This window comes from Myripristis murdjan, chromosome 16 (assembly GCF_902150065.1).
Source record: "Myripristis murdjan chromosome 16, fMyrMur1.1, whole genome shotgun sequence".
NCBI lineage: Eukaryota > Metazoa > Chordata > Actinopteri > Holocentriformes > Holocentridae > Myripristis > Myripristis murdjan.
This window is the reverse complement of record NC_043995.1, coordinates 33,540,457-33,561,638: the sequence shown is the minus strand read 5'-3', so window position 1 is coordinate 33,561,638 and position 21,182 is coordinate 33,540,457. Positions and strand designations below refer to the sequence as shown.

The 21,182-nt window shown below is 43.4% G+C and overlaps 1 protein-coding gene and 2 pseudogenes across 1 annotated transcript; 1 reads left to right on the top strand and 2 right to left on the bottom strand.

The window, feature by feature from the left end:
- The first annotated feature begins 36 nt into the window (after positions 1-36).
- LOC115374346 (protein asteroid homolog 1-like) lies at positions 37-7,822 on the top strand. Its single transcript, XM_030073203.1, has 4 exons — positions 37-254; positions 5,538-6,567; positions 7,469-7,642; positions 7,793-7,822. Exons 1-4 carry the CDS (start codon positions 37-39, stop codon positions 7,820-7,822), a joined length of 1,452 nt encoding a protein of 483 aa, XP_029929063.1.
- Positions 7,730-7,880, bottom strand: LOC115374549 (uncharacterized; annotated as a pseudogene).
- A 10,453-nt stretch (positions 7,881-18,333) lies between these two features.
- Positions 18,334-18,484, bottom strand: LOC115374554 (uncharacterized; annotated as a pseudogene).
- Positions 18,485-21,182: the final 2,698 nt, after the last annotated feature.

Genomic DNA, 21,182 nt, shown 5'->3' with positions numbered 1-21,182 from the left:
ATAGAGTGCCGCTTCAGCTCTGTTGCGCACATCAGGATGGGGGTTCAAGGCTTGACCAGCCTCATCAAGGACAACAGTCACATCTACCGGGACGTCCAGTTCAGGGACAGCCGGCTGGTGGTGGACGGCAGTAACCTGTCCTTCCACCTGTACTGCACCGCGGGTCTGGACCAGACATACGGCGGGGACTACGCTGCGTATGAGAACCTGATCGAGAGGTTCGTCAAAGCGCTGAGGGGCTGCGGGATCCAGCCCTACACAGTAAAAAATGGGGTGTCAATATTTCAGTGTAAACCTATTTTAACCTAGACAGAGTATTTACAACTATATGGAGAGTAAATCAACTCCAAGAGTATAGTTAAAAGTCAGTGTAAAATCCTGCAGACCTGCAGTGAAAAATTCAACTCTACAGAGTGCTTCCAACCGCCAGTAGACCTACGAAGAAGCAGCAGAACTCTACAGAGTGTTGATTTGCCTGTCTGCACGAGGGGCTGGACGCTCCGCTAGCATTAGGAGAGAGTAGTGCCACTGTCGGGTAAGTAACGTTATCATTCCTATGTTGGCAACATCGTTTAATAATTGTTTTTCAACTAAACTGGCGTTTATAGTTTAATAGATGTCGACTGAGGATATGTTGGCAATATGTGCGTTCTGTTTGATATTGTCGAGTAGCTATAGGCTCTGCTAACAGTTCAGAAGTTCGACATGCTCTCATTGAGTTACGATGCACCTATCTGTAAAATGTTAACAGCATATTTTTTCTGAATGCTGCTGGGATATGGATACATACTGCTTTTGTTATGGCAACGTTTTAGCTACTAAATTATTGTTTATTAGTATGCTAATCGCTAGCCAAGCTAATCGCTAATTCGCTTGAAGAAAATGGATTATATCACGGCATAGCGGCAATTAATTAGCTTGTGCCAGAGACGGTTGATAAGATAAGATAAGATAAGATAAGATAAGATAAGATAAGAGGATGAATAAAGTTATTCTGCTGCTTGTTCTGCTGCTGCTGCTACAATAATTAGCTAGCACTAGCAGCTACCTGTTACTGTATTGTCTTCATACGGCAGCAGCAAAGTAATATTAACTTTGAAGTAAAAAAAAATAACATAACTTCTGAAGCACATTAAAAGGTAACTCTTGGTCTAACTATTTTTTTTTTCTTGGTTGTTATTTTTTCCCTTTGTTTATTTTAACAGAATATGCTGCTGCGTGTTTTGTTTGGCGGGGAGCAGAAGTATGTTAGGCTGTCTGACCTAACATTTGATGCCTTCAAGACGGAGGGTTAGTTAGTACATCAGGATAAAACAATATCACAACTTTTTACTTGGTTAATACACCTAATTCATCATACGAATTCATCATAAAACCATTCCATCTGAACTACTTAAGTTGATAATTGTTTCTGCTGTGCCTTAAAATGGATGGGAATGACCTATTGACTTGAGCTTCAACTCAACAGCATTTTGTGAAGACATGAGGCTTACTTAGTTGGTGCTTTGATTCTCATCAAAGGAAATGGTCTTTCAAAATTTGAAACAATTTCTGTAATGTCTTCTTTTCCTTTTACTTAAGTGTGCCTAAAATTTAAGATACCAGAAGGCAGGAAGCTAGATATGAAGGTGTATGACCAATCTCACACAGAGGTTGACGAAGACGTTTTTGAAGAAATAGTGAAGGAGTCACCTGGAACCTTCCGAGTCATGTTGAGCAACGAAGAACTTGGTAATCACTGACAGTTCACAAATGTGTTCATATTAAACTTAAAGGTGTGGATTGGAGGATTAGCAGTTCCATTTAATATGCTTCTGTTTTGTTCATATGCCTTAATGCACAGATGCTTCTCTATCATCATCATCATCATCATGCTCAGCAGCATCTGACGATACAGTCATTCTGAACTTCACCATGTGTGACCCTCCGGAAGAAGCAGCCGCTGCTGAAGGAAGTCAACCTAAAAGGCCATGCCACATAAGCTATGAGGCAAAAGCGGTGGGTAGTGGACATTTTTGTTCAGTCTAATCTGGATGTTGTTCCATTTGACGGGAATTGTTTTTATGTAATTATTTTCCAGTCTTGCGTATGGTTTAAAATTTTCTGTCTGCATATTTTATTTCCATTTAAGTTGATTGAAAATATCCTAACAACAAAGCCCGGTGGTGAACACATCATACAAGAGTATGCAAGAACCAAATCTCTGAAAGATGTTACCAGAAGACAGATGATAAACATACTTGCTGCTGAGATGACACAAACACATGGGTAAGAATCATACAATACATGTAGGCTGTAAAGAAACATAGTTAGTTTTTGATTGTTTTTAATTGCGTCTAATTGAGTGTCATCATTGAATTCATACATTAGGACATCCCCCCCTAAAAGTGTCAGAGTGAAGTATGCGCAGGGGATAGTTGCTCTGTTTCCATATCTGGAAGACCCATATTCACAACATGGATATGTAAGTAAAAAAGGTCCTTACAACATTAAACACATAATTGCCCTTAAAAATGTTGATGGTATAATCGGTCTGCATGTATTTAATTACATAGGAACATTTCTACGATCCAGAGAGCGGTTCAGGATACCTTGCATGGCAGCTGAAGACCATTCAAAGAAAAACTGCAGAAGAAAGAGGTGCCTCAGTTAGCAAATCTCCCAAAAGTAAGTTTACTTATCAGTTACATATGATATTGATTAAATGTGTAGTCAGGAGTCACTAAAATTGTGTTTTCTCTTAAGTTGGGGGGCCAGGCCATGGTCAACCCAGACCCTTCACCGCTGACAAAGTGTTATCTGATGAGGATGTGGAAGCAGCTATTGCTGTTTTGAAACACTCTGCTGATGAAGACACTGTCCGTGTGAAGATGAAAGCTACCTTCATGTATCGTCGTTCACTGGTCAATGATGAAAAGAAAGCAGCAGATGTCTTCTCAGTCTTTCCACGGTTTCTGGACACACCAGGACTGGTAAGATATCTTTATTAGTTGAATCGCTGAAATATCCCATGCAGCATGCAGTTTCACTCATCACTCCTTTCTATGCACTGTATTTTTGCATTACAGATAGAACAAGATTTCAGGCTCCTGTTTGGTGAGGTCACTGCCAACAAATTCTTGGAAAGGTGGCCCACCAATTTCAGAGCAAAAGTTATAAAGGAAAGCCATGGACTGGTGCCCACCACAGAGCTCTTGGAATTAATGCGCAATGCTGAGTCAGCTGCTGAAGTTGAGAATGGTATGACTGGAGCTGTTTTTAATTGCTGTTGTTGGTTATATAGATAATTGTGCCAATTTAATGTACATGTAGCATACCGCTAACCTGGTGTTTGTTTTTCAGTAGGCTGGGACAGTGACATGTGTGCTATCTTGCTGCTGCTACATCTGTTACCACCATCTGCACAAGGACGAAAGAGGCCAGGAAAGATGTCTGCATCACAAGCTGTAGATCACCTCATCAGATTCATCAAAGTAAGAATAAGAATTACTTTATTTATCCCGAAAGTGAAATTCAGAAGTCTCTCAGCTCATCTATTTAACAAAGATTCAGAGCTACCACTTTGCTGCTACCAGTTGATGTGCATGTTCCGGAAAAGAATGCTGAGAAGAATGAAAAAAAAGATAAGAATGCTGAGAAGAGTGCTGAACAGTTGTTTAAATGATACTTTCCATCACCCCAATTTCATGCACAGTTTGATGTGATCTGATCTATTGTCAGAGGTTTGTTACTAAATACTGCTGTTGAATGTGTTCTAGGCTGGAACCAGTGTACAGCAGCATCTTGATGACATCACCCAAAGCAGTCAGCCCTACCTTCTTGCTCAGGGACCCACAAGAAGCAGCATTCACACCTTCTTCATTGTGATTGACAAGCATGGACTTCCATGTAAGGCGACAGGTTCAGTGGGAGCCCTTGACGAACTCTTTAAGGCCCATTATGTCTTTGGTACGTCATACAGTTCTTCCCTGACCAACTTTTTCACTTTTCTGCAAACAACCATTTATAACATTGATGTTGGAGAAACAAAGGAAAATCCCAGAGTTGCAGAGTTGCGAGCAAGAATGGTGCGTTAGTATCTGGTGAGATCAAACAATGAAGTGTTTTCTTTGCAAAAGTGACCATGGTAGACCAAACAGCCTTATAAAGCACCTTAAGGTAATTCATGGTCTCTGTACTGGCAGGACTCTTCATCTTAAATGTGGCCAAGTGGGATGCTCATGTTCTTTTGGTAGCTTTTCTGGCTTTAGGAAGCATCTAAACAAGTGTCATGTAAGCGGTTCATTTGAGTCTGTTGAAGAAGGTGATTTTTCACCTCGTCAAAGTGTTCTTGACACAAGTAATGCCACTGATGTTGACGTGTCGTCTGAAAATTTAGAGGCTGAGTCAGAATTATCTTCAGCAAACCTTGTAAATAGTTGTGCAGTTGTAATTTCTGATTTAAAGGCAGCAGGTGTAGGCCAAAGTGTAGTGACTTCTTTAGTGATTTCCATGGAAGAGATTGTTCAAGATATCCAGCAGCATGCTAAAGAAACTGTCATTAAGCATGTATTTAGTGATGAAAGAGAAACTGAAGTGTGCAAGAAAGTTGAAGCATGTTTTGAGGAGTTAGAGAATCCTTTCACAATTCTTAATTCAGAATACAAGCGCTCAAAATTTTTCTCAGGCAAGTGTGAAACTGTAGAACCAGTTGAATGTGTAATTGGCTCAAGATTTGACACAAGGCGAAATAAAGAGACTGGAACATATGATCAGACAATTGTTCAAAATAAATTCATGTATGTTCCAATTGTATCTACATTGGAGTCAGTATTTAAAAGTCAGTATATTGCAGAAATGTTGAAAAGCTCAGCAACTTTTTTTCAGAACATTTCCATGCATATGAAGTGACCAGGACAAAGCAAGATTTTGTTGTCTTTCATGTTGACAACCTGCATTATCCAAGGCCTTTTGACATACAAATGTCATATGGAGTGAATGACACAGCTCTCTTTGTTGTCCCATATTGTTTTCTCTGGTGAGCACTGTGTTGTAAAAATGACATTATAGTCAAGGCAAGTATGGGTAACTGTTATGTTAATTCACTGACAAAAACATAATAAATGCTGTTACTGTAACATTGTATGTTTGTGTTTATTTCCATTTGATAGGTTGGATCACAGCAATTCACTATAGCATAATAGTAAATAGCATCATATGACCTAGATGTAAAAAAAAAAAAAAAATACACTGTAGAGAAATAACAATTAAATATTATTACACATTAGAGTGTCACTTGAAAAACTAAATTTGGAGTAAAATTAACTATGTGTAAGTGTAATCATATTACTCTGAACAGTGTGAACAAACCACAGTGTTAAATATTTTTACACATTTCATTGTTAATTTCGACACTGAATTGAGTAGAATTAACTCTGAAAATTTGACACTGGCCATAGAGTAAATTTTACTCTATTTTTGAGTGGGACCAAATGTTATCTGAAACGGAGTTAAATTCAACTCTCTAAGAGTTAAATTGACACTCTGTTTTTTACTGTGTACGTGGTGCTGGACGGAGGTGATGACCACACTGATAAGAAGCTGGAAACCAAGAAAAAACGAGCCAAGGCACGGATCCAAACAGCCCACAAAAATTCACAGGGCTGGCGGAACGGTGCCATCATGCCCCTGATGTGCATCTCGCTGTTTAGACAGACCCTGGTCCGGCTCGAGGTCCCGGTGGTCCGGTGCTTCTTAGAGGCAGACCGGGAGGTCGCCGCCCTGGCAAGTGATTGGAAGTGTCCGGTGCTCTCCAACGATGGTGACTTCTACATCTTTGACCTGCCGGCGGGGCTGCTGCCCATCCCCCATTTCCAGTGGCAGAAGGCGGCACAGAGACGCTACGTCCCCTGTAAGAAATACACCGCCTCCGGCTTCTGCTCCTTCTACAACATCCAGCGCCGCGTCCTGCCCGCCTTCGCCGTGCTGGCTGGGAACGACTATGTGAAGCTGGAGGACATGGGGGTGTCCCTGCGGCTGGAGCACCCTGTTCGGGCACCCAACATTTCTTGGAGACGGAGTCACCTGGAGGCGCTGCTCTGCTGGCTGGGGGACTTCCAGGAGCCCCAGGAGGCCCTGGTGGCGGCGCTGAAGCTGATGGGGGAGGTGAGCAGGGAGAAAGAGGCGGAGGTCCTGCAGCGCTTGTCTGTGGGCATGGAGGAGTACCAGCTGCCTCCCAGCGCCCTGGGCCGGTTCTTTACTGATGGGACAGTGCCTCCCCTCCCCCCAAAGGACCAGGGTCTGGTCCCGGACTGGATCCGCCTGCCTTTCACCGAGGGCCGACTGGACAAAGTCATCCTGAACGTGCTGCGGCTGAGGAGGGTCCGCCTTCCCTCCATGGTGGAGCACGGCAGACTGACCAGCTCCCACCTCACCTCCCGGCCGATCCGCCAGGAGATGTACGGGCTGCTGCTGGGCGAGGAGGAGGTGGAGGAGTACGACCGGGAGGGCCTTCTGCTGACCAGCCGCGTGGTCCGGCCGGTCTGCCGAGGAGCCGCTCGGCAGCTGAGCCTGGACTCCCTGGATAAGGTATCTCATTTTTACAGTCAAAATATAATATAGGCTACTACCACCTTACTACTACGAGCAGCAACAATAATAATGGTATTGAAGAGCACATCACATTAGTACGATGTGATGTTAGGACTACTGAAGGGAGAAATTATTTGCGGGAAACTCTCAATTTTCAGGTTTTTGTCTCATAAATATGTGAGCTTTTTTCTAGTAAATTTACGTTTTAAATCTCGGAATTTCCATCCGCGCTGATCCACAAACAAAACCCAGTAGGCCTATGATTGATTCATCATGATGCCTGATCATGACGCAAGATCTGTCTGTCTGTCTGTCTGTCTGTCTGAGCGAACTGTGCTCCAGCATCAAATATTTTGGACCAGCCACCAGTCCAAAGATATTTTAAATTTCCGAAATGATTGAATCTTCTCTGTGAACCAAATAACATCGGTGCTCTGGCTTGTGTTGATCTGTGGATTTTGGAGACTTCAACTTCTGTTGTGCCGTGAACCGAGTCACAGAATCCACAAACAGCAGTTAATCAGTCAGGCCGGCTGAGAGGGACAGTTATAAATGTAAAAAATAAATGAAATAAATAAATGATTGTGATTGACAGTGAAAGAGCGCTCCAGTTTGTGAGATCTTTCTTAAGTTCTTATAAATAGTTTTTGGCTGCTGTTCACTTCTGAAGACATCACTTGGAGCTCTGATTACTCCTCATAAACATTAATTATTATTCTGGACTCCATACAGACTAAATAATCAGTCAGTTAATTGAAAAAATAAGAAAATCAATATTAATCAACAATGAAAACCGTCATCAGCTGCAGTCTTAATTTTTTACCTCTCCTTCCTGCTTTCTGTTTTTTCCTGTGAGATAAAACACATTTGAGTTGCACTGTCTGTCCCGCTCCACCAGGCGGAGCTCTCACAGCGTGTCCGGGTGTTGATGGAGGCTCTGGAGGTGGAGCCGTCCTGTTTTCAGGGCGTGGAGCCTCACCTGCGCCTCCTGGTGGCTGTTACCTGCTACTGGATGCAGAATGCGAGCCCCACTCCAGATCTGGAACTGCAGCATGCTCTGCTGCTGGGACTGGTGGCCGCACACACCAGCACAGGTAGGTAGATAGATAGATAGATAGATTTACTTTATTGATCCCAAACTGGGAAATTCCCACTTTATCAGGGGAGTCCCCCACTACCATAAATTATGCAGTTGAGATTCCCACATTTGGGGAATTCGCAGGGGTCAGCACAGCCGGAGTGCAATGGCTGAGCCTCGCCCTGGGTGCACCACCTTCTTGATCATGGTATCACCCCTGCCAGGACACACACACACATGCACGCACGCACACACACACACACACACACACACACACACACAAACACACACACACACGCACACATACACACAATTCAAGCAATTCAAAGTGCTTTACAAAGGCATAGAAATACATTTAGGAATATAAAATCTTTAGAAATCATGAAAAGTTTAACACCAATCAAAGCAGAAAAATATAAAATAATCAAAGAAAAAACAAAACAAGAGAAGGTTAAAAATGATAAAAGCAGAAACAAAACAAGAACAAGCAAAAAAAAAAAAAAAATGACGCTACGATTAAAAGGTGCTGTAGTAGTATTTTATTTTTCCGGATGTCATGCACCAAAGGATGCCCCGTCCACATGGGCCTACAAGACACAACAAACCAGTTCAGACAGGAACAATAACTTAACGAGAGCAAAGGAACACATATAGTACAGCCTCATGTGTGTTAAACAATATCCAGAGCAGGAATGAATAACAAGCCTGCTCCTCCAACGCCTCAGCTAAAAAAACATAACTCAGACCATCTGAGGCAAGGACTGTGCATTTATCATTTTTAAACATAAAGCGTCCACATGAACCGTTGATGGACATTTAACTGAAACTGAGCCTGGAGAAACAGCTGATCTGTGAACAGATCCTGCAGTCTGCACACATCAGGAAACACATTTTTAGGAAAAGCCTGTTTCTGAGATTATGATACAGAAGACAATAAAAAAAACAAGAGCATTTTCTCCTCGATCACACAGTGGACACTCTGTCCTCACACACACACACACACACACACACACACACACACACACCTCTGTGCTCTGTTCAGGGTTCAGAATGCTCTGTAAATATTCTTAATCAGACTGCAGGTTCTTCATTTTGGTTTACACAGTATTTCTTCTGACCATTTCTGTTTATAGTTTTTTAATAGTGTTGTTTTAATTTGACTGACACTAAAAGATAATTTATTTCTACATGAATATTGAAGACCTGCCATGGAAAATATTTCTGCAAGCTCCCTTGCCCAAGCATAATGAGAAGAGACACATAACCTGAGTTTTATCTTCAGTCTCCATTTCTTACACCAACAGCACACCATGTCATTTTCAGGACTGTATCATCTGCATACAGGGTGCCAACCATACAGCCTCCCACTGCGACACCAGCAGCTGCCTTCTGGATTCTAGAGCTAGACCGTTGATATAAATGGCAAACACCGCAGGAGAGAATACGCCCCCCTGTTTTACACCAAAACAAGCAGCAACATTTACAATTTAATGAAACACTTAAGCGGTTGGTGAAATTTTGGACTGCAGAAAGCAAACTTTGACATGCCTGACCTTTGACCTTAGATATATCTGTACATGCACAAATACCACTGCTACATCCACATACACTTTGAGAGCCACAAGCCAACAGCTTCTCCAAGTACAGCATGTGGATGAACTGTTGAGTGATGTGTGTGTTGTAGCTTTGCAGGTGAAGAACAAAAACGCTACACAGAGTCCGGTTTATTTTGTGGCTCACGCCTTCAACCAGTGGCAGTCCTGTGTGATGGTCAGCATGCAGCTCAACCAGCTGCTGGGTTTCCCTCTGCCTGAGCCTCAGGTCATCAGGTGAGACTGCACAGCCAATCACTACAACCAACACCAGACCACAGTTACTAACAGCATCATAAAGAGTGTTTGGGTCAAACTATCAAGCAATGGGTCAAGTTTCCCAGCACGTCAGCCGACTGGACGGAAACCTCGCTCTGCAGCTGAAAGTGACTGAGCAGCAAACAGCAGCTCTGCAGTCAGTGCTGCAGGTTTCTCTGCTGTCTGAAGCTCATTATCAGGACAGTAATGCTCCCCTACAACAGACTCAGTACAAGCCTTTAGAAGCAGGAGCCTGGAGCAGCTCAGCCTTTTGTCCAGCGTTCAAACAGCAGCAGGGACTCGGAGCCTGAAGGAGCTGCAGCAGGCAGGAAGTGTAAAACGGTGGGGGCTCGTTCAGCCCCAGTTCATACTCATGAGTCTGCTCTAGCTGATGTTGTGTGGCTCCAACTGTCTTCTCTTGATGTTCTCCAGGTTGTGTGGGGGAAAGCTGTTCCACCAGCTGGTCCACAGGCTGTGGGGGGGGGTGCACCCTGAGCTTCTCCTGACAAGGACACCCTCCAGCCTGGAGCTCTACCGAACCCTGCTGGCCGCCGTGCAGCAGCCCCAGCACAGGAGAACCACACACAGTCTGGAGGATCTGACCGCCAACCTGGAGCAGCTGAACCTCCCGGACAAAGACAAGGAGGCGGCAAGGAGCGCAGCCCACCAGCCCAAAAACCCATCCATCTGAATTTCAACGTCCTGATTGTCTTTTTTTTTTTTTTTTTTCTTGACAAAAAGAAGCAGATAGCAACAGCCAAACATTTCTTAGTGCAAATTTTTTTAATTATTTGGATGAGATTACTTTATCTGAGTAATCTAGTCAGGAAGGCTAATGTCATTCTATCAGACGGTTCTCACATTCTGAGTTCCAGTTTTGGCCCTCTGGCTCAGATTTCCTTCTGTTAAAAGCAACAGGTACAAACACTCCTTTATCCCCTCAGCCATTTCCTCTCTGAAGTCACATCAGGGGAGGAGTTGTATTTAACTTGTACCTGTGGCTGCTTACCTGGCTGCTGTTCTTGTTGTTGTTTCTTGACTTATTGTTGAGCACTATTAGTGCTGCATCATGATGGTGACGGTGGTGGTGATGATGGTGGTGATGGTGGTGGTGTTGATGATGATGGTGGTGGTGTTGATGACGATGATGATAATGCTCGCTGTTTGCACTTTCGCTGCCATGTATGGGCTCTTCTGGACGCTGATTCGCATGCATTTTGCATTTTGCTCAATTAGATTATTTTATGTACCATCTTTAACTTTTTTTTTTTTTTTTTTTTTACTTTTTAGCTTCTTAATGACTGTGTCCAGTCCTGTTGTTTTAGCACACTGCATGTGTGTGTGTGTGTGTGTGTGTGTGTGTGTGTGTGTGTGTCTACATTCATCAGTAGAACAGAGGGCGTCAAGGTTCTGTCTTTTAAACGCTGTTGTAATTTCACATCTGATTGTTTTATGAATATATTCTCCAATAAATGCCGCTGGCTGCCTTTCCTCCCTGTGTTTGTGTGTTGCATCTTCATTTAACCCTTTAAAACCCAGATGGACGAAATTAATAAAAGGTCACAAGTAGCCTAAATGACCTGGAAGTTATATGCCTACTGATTATTTTTGCCAATTTTCTGAGAATGTTTTATTCATGTTCTAGATGCTTGTTCAGATGCCTTTGACAAGCATGAAGCACAAGAGATCTGGCCATTTAAATGTAGCCTATCGTTTTAATAATTCTAAATACAGTTCTCTTTAAAAAAAAAAAATATATATATATAGTTTTTCAGGTATTTTTCCCCGTATTTATTTATTAATTTATTTACTCTTTATTTATTTTTGGCATTTTGTTCCCTAATTTGCTGATCGGCCGGTGTTCACTTTTTTATTTTTATTTTTTTATTTTTTGGGGGGCCAGTGTTCAGTCACGGCAGTGGGTTGATCACGTATGCTGCTTACCGCTGTCCCTGGGCCGCCTCCGCCTCCACTGGCAGCTCTTTTTTTGTTGTTTTGTTTTTTTTGTTGTTTGTTTGTTTTTGTTTTTTTGTTGTTGTTTGTTTTGTTTTTTGTTTTTGCAGACGCACCCTGACGTAACACGTCCGTGCACTCGGTCAGTGGTGTTTGAAAGATGCAAAATAGAAAGAGCAAGCGTGGCGCGGAGAAGGCAAGAATTAAAACGAGGAAAGCTCTGGAAACAGATGCAGCCAAATCTGCTAAAATTGGCAACTTTTTTTCACTAAAAAGAGCTCGCCGTTTGAAACGACAAATGAGGACGATGAAACGGGTAAGGCAAGATGTTGAACTTTGCCTGCAAACCACCATTCAAGTTAATTAATTATCAAGTCAATGAATTGTGTGGCGTTGTGGCATATAACATAAAGTTATATAATTTAAATAACAGTATGATGCGACGCCACATAACTGGGAAACTTTGTCTTGTAGCCCCTCAGAGTCAGAGGCAAGATCCAGCACCAAGCACCAGACATGAGTAGTGAGGGGTCGGTCGAGAACGAACCGGCTCTAAGAGCCGGCTCTTTGAAGTGAACGACGGGAACCGGCTTCTGATTGGGAGCCGGGTTTTTTTTCGGGAGCCGATTGGTTATTTTTTCTGCGAAAGCCGCACATGATTGGTCAAGATGAGGGGTGCCATCTGTCTGTGCTGAGCGCTTCACCCCGGACCGGCAGTTACACAGACACAGACACACACACACACACACACACACACACACACACACACACACACACACACACACACACGAACAGGAGGGAGGGAGACGAGAGAGAAAGAGAGCGAGGGGCCAGGAGAGACAACACGAACGCGCTGGAAAGGTGGAGTTAAGAAAATGAGTGACAGCAGGAAAAGGAGTAAAATCTGGACCCAGTTCAGTTTTATTGACAATACAAAGGCAGAGTGTAGAGTGTGCAAGAAAAAATCTCTTATCGAGCCGCTCCACAAACAACCTGCACAGGCACGTGAGAACTGTCCAGCCATCAGTGCAATGGGAAGAAAAAACACAAGCAGCTGAACCTGATATTACTGAAGGTGCCAGTGTGTCTACTGCTGCTGCTGCTGCTGCTGCAGTGTGTACAGCAATTCAATTCAACTGTAAATAGTTAAGTTTGTTTTGTATTTTATAATATATGTTTTGTAGCACTATGTAGAGTGAATAAATAAAGGCATATTTATATAATAAACATATATAAATAATAATAAAAAAAAAAAACATACCGCATGTTTTTTTACATTAGTAATTCATTTTGCGCATAATTTTACATTATTGTTGGTAATAAATTAATTAAGCAACAAAAAAATCTGAAGAGCCACTTGGGAGCCGAAAGAGCCGGCTCTTTTTAGCGAGCTGAGCCAACAGAGCCGGTTCTCTAAAAAGAGCCGGAATTCCCATCACTAGCCATGAGCCCACAAGTCCAGAGTGGGCAGGTAGGATTGCTCATTGAGTGAATATTATTAGAATAAATATAATGAAGAGTATGGTGTAGACCTGCTCTATAGGAAAAGTGTCCTGAGATGCTAGATGATTCAGCACAACATTAATGAAACTGATCTGAATTGATCAGAAGGCTTTGTAAAAAGGGGAGATTTGTGCTGAGAATTACGACAGTTTTTAAAATGTGATTTGGTGTCAGAAGCAGAGCCAGGAACCAGTAGTGATGAGGGGATTGCTCCTGTCAGTATGGAAGGAACAGGTGAGCTGTTCTAACAGAGTGTGTGAACAAGCAAGCATTAGTTCCAATATAACCACTTTCTATGCCCAAACGATAGTAGTGACCCATTATATTTTTTTATCATTAAAAGTCAGATAGTAAATACACTAAGCCCACAATTGAAAGGGAGTAGGATGAAAGAAATATGAAATAAGCCTGCATATTTTGCCATTGAAAATATCTTAATTGGTTAAGTCAAAATGTGTTTTCCATATCAAATGTCATTTTTAAGGTTTGGATATCTGTGAACACTTATTTGAACAGAATATAGATTCTGATATGGTTGAAAAGGATGTGTTGTAAAGAATAATGTTGGAGGTGTGCACTCATGTTGAAATAAATCTACACTGTGAAGCAACCCTTACTTGCACTGAATTGGAAATATTTTAGAAAAATGCACTGAATTACAAGGCTTTACAGAACAGTGCGCTATTGTAGACTTAAGATTTAGGTTATAATTACATGATTTAAATAATAATAGGTCGTGATCTAAAGTGGGCCGGTTTGAGGCATGAAACTCCAGGGCTGAAAATGAGTCCCACTCCGGCCCTGCCGTCAGATACACATAAATCAAGCCCAACCCCAATTCCTGTTAACTTACAGGTGAGGAAATGAAAACAAGTTTCATAGCTTCATCCAGATATCATGTCCTAGCAGCTCCCTGACTTAATTAGTGTGGTCAGGAAAGTGAAACTTTCCTGAGCTGCTAGGACATATCATGTCCTAGCAGCTCCCTGACTTAATTAGTGTGGTCAGGAAAGTGAAACTTAAGGAATAGAAACTTAATTCTGGTGTGTAGACACATCAGGATGGGGATCCAGCTTCATCGAGGCCAGCAGTCAGATCTACCAGGATGTCCGGTTCAGGGACAGCCGGCTGGTGGTGGATGGCTGTAACCTGTCCTTCCACCTGTACCCTACCGCGGTTCAGGTACAGACATATGGTGGGGTTTATGCTGCGTATGCGGACCAGATCGAGAGGTTCGTCAAAGCGCTGAGTGGCTGCGGGATCCAGCCCTACGTGGTGCTGGACGGGGGCGATGACCACACTGATAAGAAGCTGAAGACCAAGAAAAAACGATCCGAGCCACTGATCCAAGCAGCCCATGAAAAGTCAGTGGGCATGTCGACCCAGGGGGGCATCAAGGCCCCGATGCACAACTGGCTGTTCAGACAGACTCTGGTCCGGCTGGAGGTCCCGGTGGTCCAGTGCTTCTCAGAGGCAGACCGGGAGGTCGCCGCCCTGGCAAGTGAGTGGCAGTGTCCGGTGCTTTCCGGTGACAGCGACTTCTACATCTTTGACCTGCCAGCGGGGCTGCTGCCCATCCCCCATTTCCAGTGGGAGGTGGCGGCACAGAGAGGCTACGTCCCCTGTAAGAAATACACCGCCTCCAGCTTCTGCTCCATCTACAACATCCAGAGCCCCGTCCTGCCCGCCTTCGCCGCGCTGGCTGGGTCCCTCCACCTGGAAACTCATGACAAAACCAGATTAGGCTACCTGGAGGCGTTGCTCCGCTGGCTGAGGGACTTCCAGGGGCCCCAGGAGGCCCTGGAACACACACACACACACACACACACACACACACACACACACACACACACGCACACACACATACACACAATTCAAGCAATTCAAAGTGCTTTACAAAGGCATAGAAATACATTTAGGAATATAAAATCTTTAGAAATCATGAAAAGTTTAACACCAATCAAAGCAGAAAAATATAGAATAATCAAAGAAAAAACAAAACAAGAGAAGGTTAAAAATGATAAAAGCAGAAACAAAACAAGAACAAGCAAAAAAAAAAAAATGACGCTACGATTAAAAGGTGCTGTAGTAGTATTTTATTTTTCCAGACGTCATGCGCCAACAGATGCCCCGTCCACATGGGCTTATAAGACACAACAAACCAGTTCAGACAGGAACAATAACTTAACGAGAGCAAAGGAACACATATAGTACAGCCTCATGTGTGTTAAACAATATCCAGAGCAGGAATGAATAACAAGCCTGCTCCTCCAACGCCTCAGCTAAAAAACATAACTCAGACCATCTGAGGCAAGGACTGTGCATTTATCATTTTTAAACATAAAGCGTCCACATGCACCGTTGATGGACATTTAACTGAAACTGAGCCTGGAGAAACAGCTGATCTGTGAACAGATCCTGCAGTCTGCACACATCAGGAAACACATTTTTAGGAAAAGCCTGTTTCTGAGATTATGATACAGAAGACAATAAAAAAAACAAGAGCATTTTCTCCTCGATCACACAGTGGACACTGTCCTCACACACACACACACACACACACACACACACACACACACACACACACCTCTGTGCTCTGTTCAGGGTTCAGAATGCTCTGTTAATATTCTTAATCAGACTGCAGGTTCTTCATTTTGGTTTACACAGTATTTCTTCTGACCATTTCTGTTTATAGTTTTTTAATAGTGTTGTTTTAATTTGACTGACACTAAAAGATAATTTATTTCTACATGAATATTGAAGACCTGCCATGGAAAATATTTCTGCAAGCTCCCTTGCCCAAGCATAATGAGAAGAGACACATAACCTGAGTTTTATCTTCAGTCTCCATTTCTTACACCAACAGCACACCATGTCATTTTCAGGACTGTATCATCTGCATACAGAGTGCAAACCATACAACCTCCCACTCCGACACCAGCAGCTGCCTTCTGGATTCTAGAGCTAGACCGTTGATATAAATGGCAAACACCTCAGGAGAGAATACGCCCCCCTGTTTTACACCAAAACAAGCAGCAACATTTACATTTTAATGAAAAACTTGAGCGGTTGGTGAAATTTTGGACTTGTACCTTTTCTCCATGCCTGCAAAAAGCAAACTTTGACATGCCTGACCTTTGACCTTAGATATATCTGTACATGCACAAATACCACTTTGAGAGCCACAAGCCAACAGCTTCTCCAAGTACAGCATGTGGATGAACTGTTGAATGATGTGTGTGTTGTAGCTTTGCAGGTGGAGAACAAAAACGCTACACAGAGTCCGGTTTATTTTGTGGCTCACGCCTTCAACCAGTGGCAGTCCTGTGTGATGGTCAGCATGCAGCTCAACCAGCTGCTGGGTTTCCCTCTGCCTGAGCCTCAGGTCATCAGGTGAGACTGCACAGCCAATCACTACAACCAACACCAGACCACAGTTACTAACAGCATCATAAAGAGTTTTTGGGTCAAACTATCAAGTGATGGGTCAAGTTTCCCAGCACGTCAGCCGACTGGACGGAAACCTCACTCTGCAGCTGAAAGTGACTGAGCAGCAAACAGCAGCTCTGCAGTCAGTGCTGCAGGTTTCTCTGCTGTCTGAAGCTCATTATCAAGACAGTAATGCTCCCCTACAACAGACTCAGTACAAGCCTTTAGAAGCAGGAGCCTGGAGCAGCTCAGCCTTTTGTCCAGCGTTCAAACAGCAGCAGGGACTCGGAGCCTGAAGGAGCTGCAGCAGGCAGGAAGTGTAAAACGGTGGGGGCTCAATCAGCCCCAGTTCATACTCATGAGTCTGCTCTAGCTGATGTTGTGTGGCTCCAACTGTCTTCTCTTGATGTTCTCCAGGTTGTGTGGGGGAAAGCTGTTCCACCAGCTGGTCCACAGGCTGTGGGGGGGGGTGCACCCTGAGCTTCTCCTGACGAGGACGCCCTCCAGCCTGGAGCTCTACCGAACCCTGCTGGTCGCCGTGCAGCAGCCCCAGCACAGGAGAACCACACACAGTCTGGAGGATCTGACCGCCAACCTGGAGCAGCTGAACCTCCCGGACAAGGATAAGGAGGCGGCAAGGAGCGCAGCCCACCAGCCCAAAAACCCAGAGCTCGGCCGCAAAAAGGAGCGTCAAGGCCAGAACTGATTCTCTGTGGTTGGAACCTGTCCAGGAATCCATCCATCTGAATTTCAACGTCCTCATTGTCTTTTTTTTTTTTTTTTTTTTTTTCTTGACAAAAAGAAGCAGATAGCAACAGCCAAACATTTCTTAGTGCAAAATTTTTTAAATTATTTGGATGAGATTACTTTATCTGACCTGTTCCACAGGCAGATAGTCAGGAAGGCTAATGCCATTCTATCAGACGGTTCTCACATTCTGAGTTCCAGTTTTGACCCTCTGGCTCAGATTTCCTTCTGTTAAAAGCAACAGGTACAAACACTCCTTTATCCCCACAGCCATTTCCACTCTGAAGTCACATCAGGGGAGGAGTTGTATTTAACTTGTACCTGTGGCTGCTTACCTGGCTGCTGTTCTTGTTGTTGTTTCTTGACTTATTGTTGAGCACTATTAGTGCTGCATCATATGATGTTGACAATGATGGTGGTGATGGTGATGATGGTGGTGATGGTGATGATGGTGGTGATGGTGATGGTGATGATGGTGGTGATGGTGGTGGTGTTGATGACGATGATGATAATGCTCGCTGTTTGCACTTTCGCTGCCATGTATGGGCTCTTCTGGACGCTGATTCGCATGCATTTTGCATTTTGCTCAATTAGATTATTTTATGTACCATCTTTAACTTTTTTTTTTTTTTTTTTTTTTTTTTTTTTTTTACTTTTTAGCTTCTTAATGACTGTGTCCAGTCCTGTTGTTTTAGCACACTGCATGTGTGTGTGTGTGTGTGTGTGTGTGTGTGTGTCTGTCTACATTCATCAGTAGAACAGAGGGCGTCAAGGTTCTGTCTTTTAAACGCTGTTGTAATTTCACATCTGATTGTTTTATGAATATATTCTCCAATAAATGCCGCTGGCTGCCTTTCCTCCTTGTGTTTGTGTGTTTCATCTTTATTTAACCTTTTAAAACCCAGATGGACAAAATTAATAAAAGGTCACAAGTAGCCTAAATGACCTGGAAGTTATATGCCTACTGATTATTTTTGCCAATTTTCTGAGAATGTTTTATTCATGTTCTAGATGCTTGTTCAGATGCCTTTGACAAGCATTAAACACAAGAAATCTGGCCATTTAAATGTAGCCTATCCTTTTAATAATTCTAAATACAGTTCTCTTTAAAAAAAAAAAAAAAAAAAAAAAAAAAAAACTTTCTATTTAGATAGATAGATAGATTTACTTTATTGATCCCAAACTGGGAAATTCCCACTTTATCAGGGGAGTCCCCCACTACCATAAATTATGCAGTTGAGATTCCCACATTTGGGGAATTCGCAGGGGTCAGCACAGCCGGAGTGCAATGGCTGAGCCTCGCCCTGGGTGCACCACCTTCTTGATCATGGTATCACCCCTGCCAGGACACACACACACACACGCACGCACGCACACACACACACACACACACACACACACACACACACACACACGCACACATACACACAATTCAAGCAATTCAAAGTGCTTTACAAAGGCATAGAAATACATTTAGGAATATAAAATCTATAGAAATCATGAAAAGTTTAACACCAATCAAAGAAGAAAAATATAAAATAATCAAATTAAAAACAAAACAAGAGAAGGTTAAAAATGATAAAAGCAGAAACAAAACAAGAACAAGCAAAAAAAAAAATGACGCTACGATTAAAAGGTGCTGTAGTAGTATTTTATTTTTCCAGACGTCATGCGCCAACAGATGCCCCGTCCACATGGGCTTATAAGACACAACAAACCAGTTCAGACAGGAACAATAACTTAACGAGAGCAAAGGAACACATATAGTACAGCCTCATGTGTGTTAAACAATATCCAGAGCAGGAATGAATAACAAGCCTGCTCCTCCAACGCCTCAGCTAAAAAAACATAAGTCAGACCATCTGAGGCAAGGACTGTGCATTTATCATTTTTAAACATAAAGCGTCCACATGCACCGTTGATGGACATTTAACTGAAACTGAGCCTGGAGAAACAGCTGATCTGTGAACAGATCCTGCAGTCTGCACACATCAGGAAACACATTTTTAGGAAAAGCCTGTTTCTGAGATTATGATACAGAAGACAATAAAAAAAACAAGAGCATTTTCTCCTCGATCACACAGTGGACACTCTGTCCTCACACACACACACACACACACACACACACACACACACACCTCTGTGCTCTGTTCAGGGTTCAGAATGCTCTGTAAATATTCTTAATCAGACTGCAGGTTCTTCATTTTGGTTTACACAGTATTTCTTCTGACCATTTCTGTTTATAGTTTTTTAATAGTGCTGTTTTAATTTGACTGACACTAAAAGATAATTTATTTCTACATGAATATTGAAGACCTGCCATGGAAAATATTTCTGCAAGCTCCCTTGCCCAAGCATAATGAGAAGAGACACATAACCTGAGTTTTATCTTCAGTCTCCATTTCTTACACCAACAGCACACCATGTCATTTTCAGGACTGTATCATCTGCATACAGAGTGCCAACCATACAGCCTCCCACTGCGACACCAGCAGCTGCCTTCTGGATTCTAGAGCTAGACCGTTGATATAAATGGCAAACACCTCAGGAGAGAATACGCCCCCCTGTTTTACACCAAAACAAGCAGCAACATTTACATTTTAATGAAAAACTTGAGCGGTTGGTGAAATTTTGGACTTGTACCTTTTCTCCATGCCTGCAAAAAGCAAACTTTGACATGCCTGACCTTTGACCTTAGATATATCTGTACATGCACAAATACCACTTTGAGAGCCACAAGCCAACAGCTTCTCCAAGTACAGCATGTGGATGAACTGTTGAATGATGTGTGTGTTGTAGCTTTGCAGGTGGAGAACAAAAACGCTCCACCCAGACCGGATTATTTTGTGGCTCACGCCTTCAACCAGTGGCACTCCTGTGTGATGTCCAGCATGCAGCTCAACCAGCTGCTGGGTTTCCCTCTGCCTGAGCCTCAGGTCATCAGGTGAGACTGCACAGCCAATCACTACAACCAACACCAGACCACAGTTACTAACAGCATCATAAAGAGTTTTTGGGTCAAACTATCAAGCGATGGGTCAAGTTTCCCAGCACATCAGCCGACTGGACGGAAACCTCGCTCTGCAGCTGAAAGTGACTGAGCAGCAAACAGCAGCTCTGCAGTCAGTGCTGCAGGTTTCTCTGCTATCTGAAGCTCATTATCAGGACAGTAATGCTCCCCTACAACAGACTCAGTACAAGCCTTTAGAAGCAGGAGCCTGGAGCAGCTCAGCCTTTTGTCCAGCGTTCAAACAGCAGCAGGGACTCGGAGCCTGAAGGAGCTGCAGCAGGCAGGAAGTGTAAAACGGTGGGGGCTCGTTCAGCCCCAGTTCATACTCATGAGTCTGCTCTAGCTGATGTTGTGTGGCTCCAACTGTCTTCTCTTGATGTTCTCCAGGTTGTGTGGGGGAAAGCTGTTCCACCAGCTGGTCCACAGGCTGTGGGGGGGGTGCACCCTGAGCTTCTCCTGACAAGGACACCCTCCAGCCTGGAGCTCTACCGAACCCTGCTGGCCGCCGTGCAGCAGCCCCAGCACAGGAGAACCACACACAGTCTGGAGGATCTGACCGCCAACCTGGAGCAGCTGAACCTCCCGGACAAAGACAAGGAGGCGGCAAGGAGCGCAGCCCACCAGCCCAAAAACCCAGAGCTCGGCCGCAAAAAGGAGCGTCAAGGCCAGAACTGATTCTCTGTGGTTGGAACCTGTCCAGGAATCCATCCATCTGAATTTCAACGTCCTGATTGTCCTTTTTTTTTTTTTTTTTTTTCTTGACAAAAAGAAGCAGATAGCAACAGCCAAACATTTCTTAGTGCAAATTTTTTTAAATTATTTGGATGAGATTACTTTATCTGACCTGTTCCACAGGCAGATAGTCAGGAAGGCTAATGCCATTCTATCAGACGGTTCTCACATTCTGAGTTCCAGTTTTGACCCTCTGGCTCAGATTTCCTTCTGTTAAAAGCAACAGGTACAAACACTCCTTTATCCCCACAGCCATTTCCTCTCTGAAGTCACATCAGGGGAGGAGTTGTATTTAACTTGTACCTGTGGC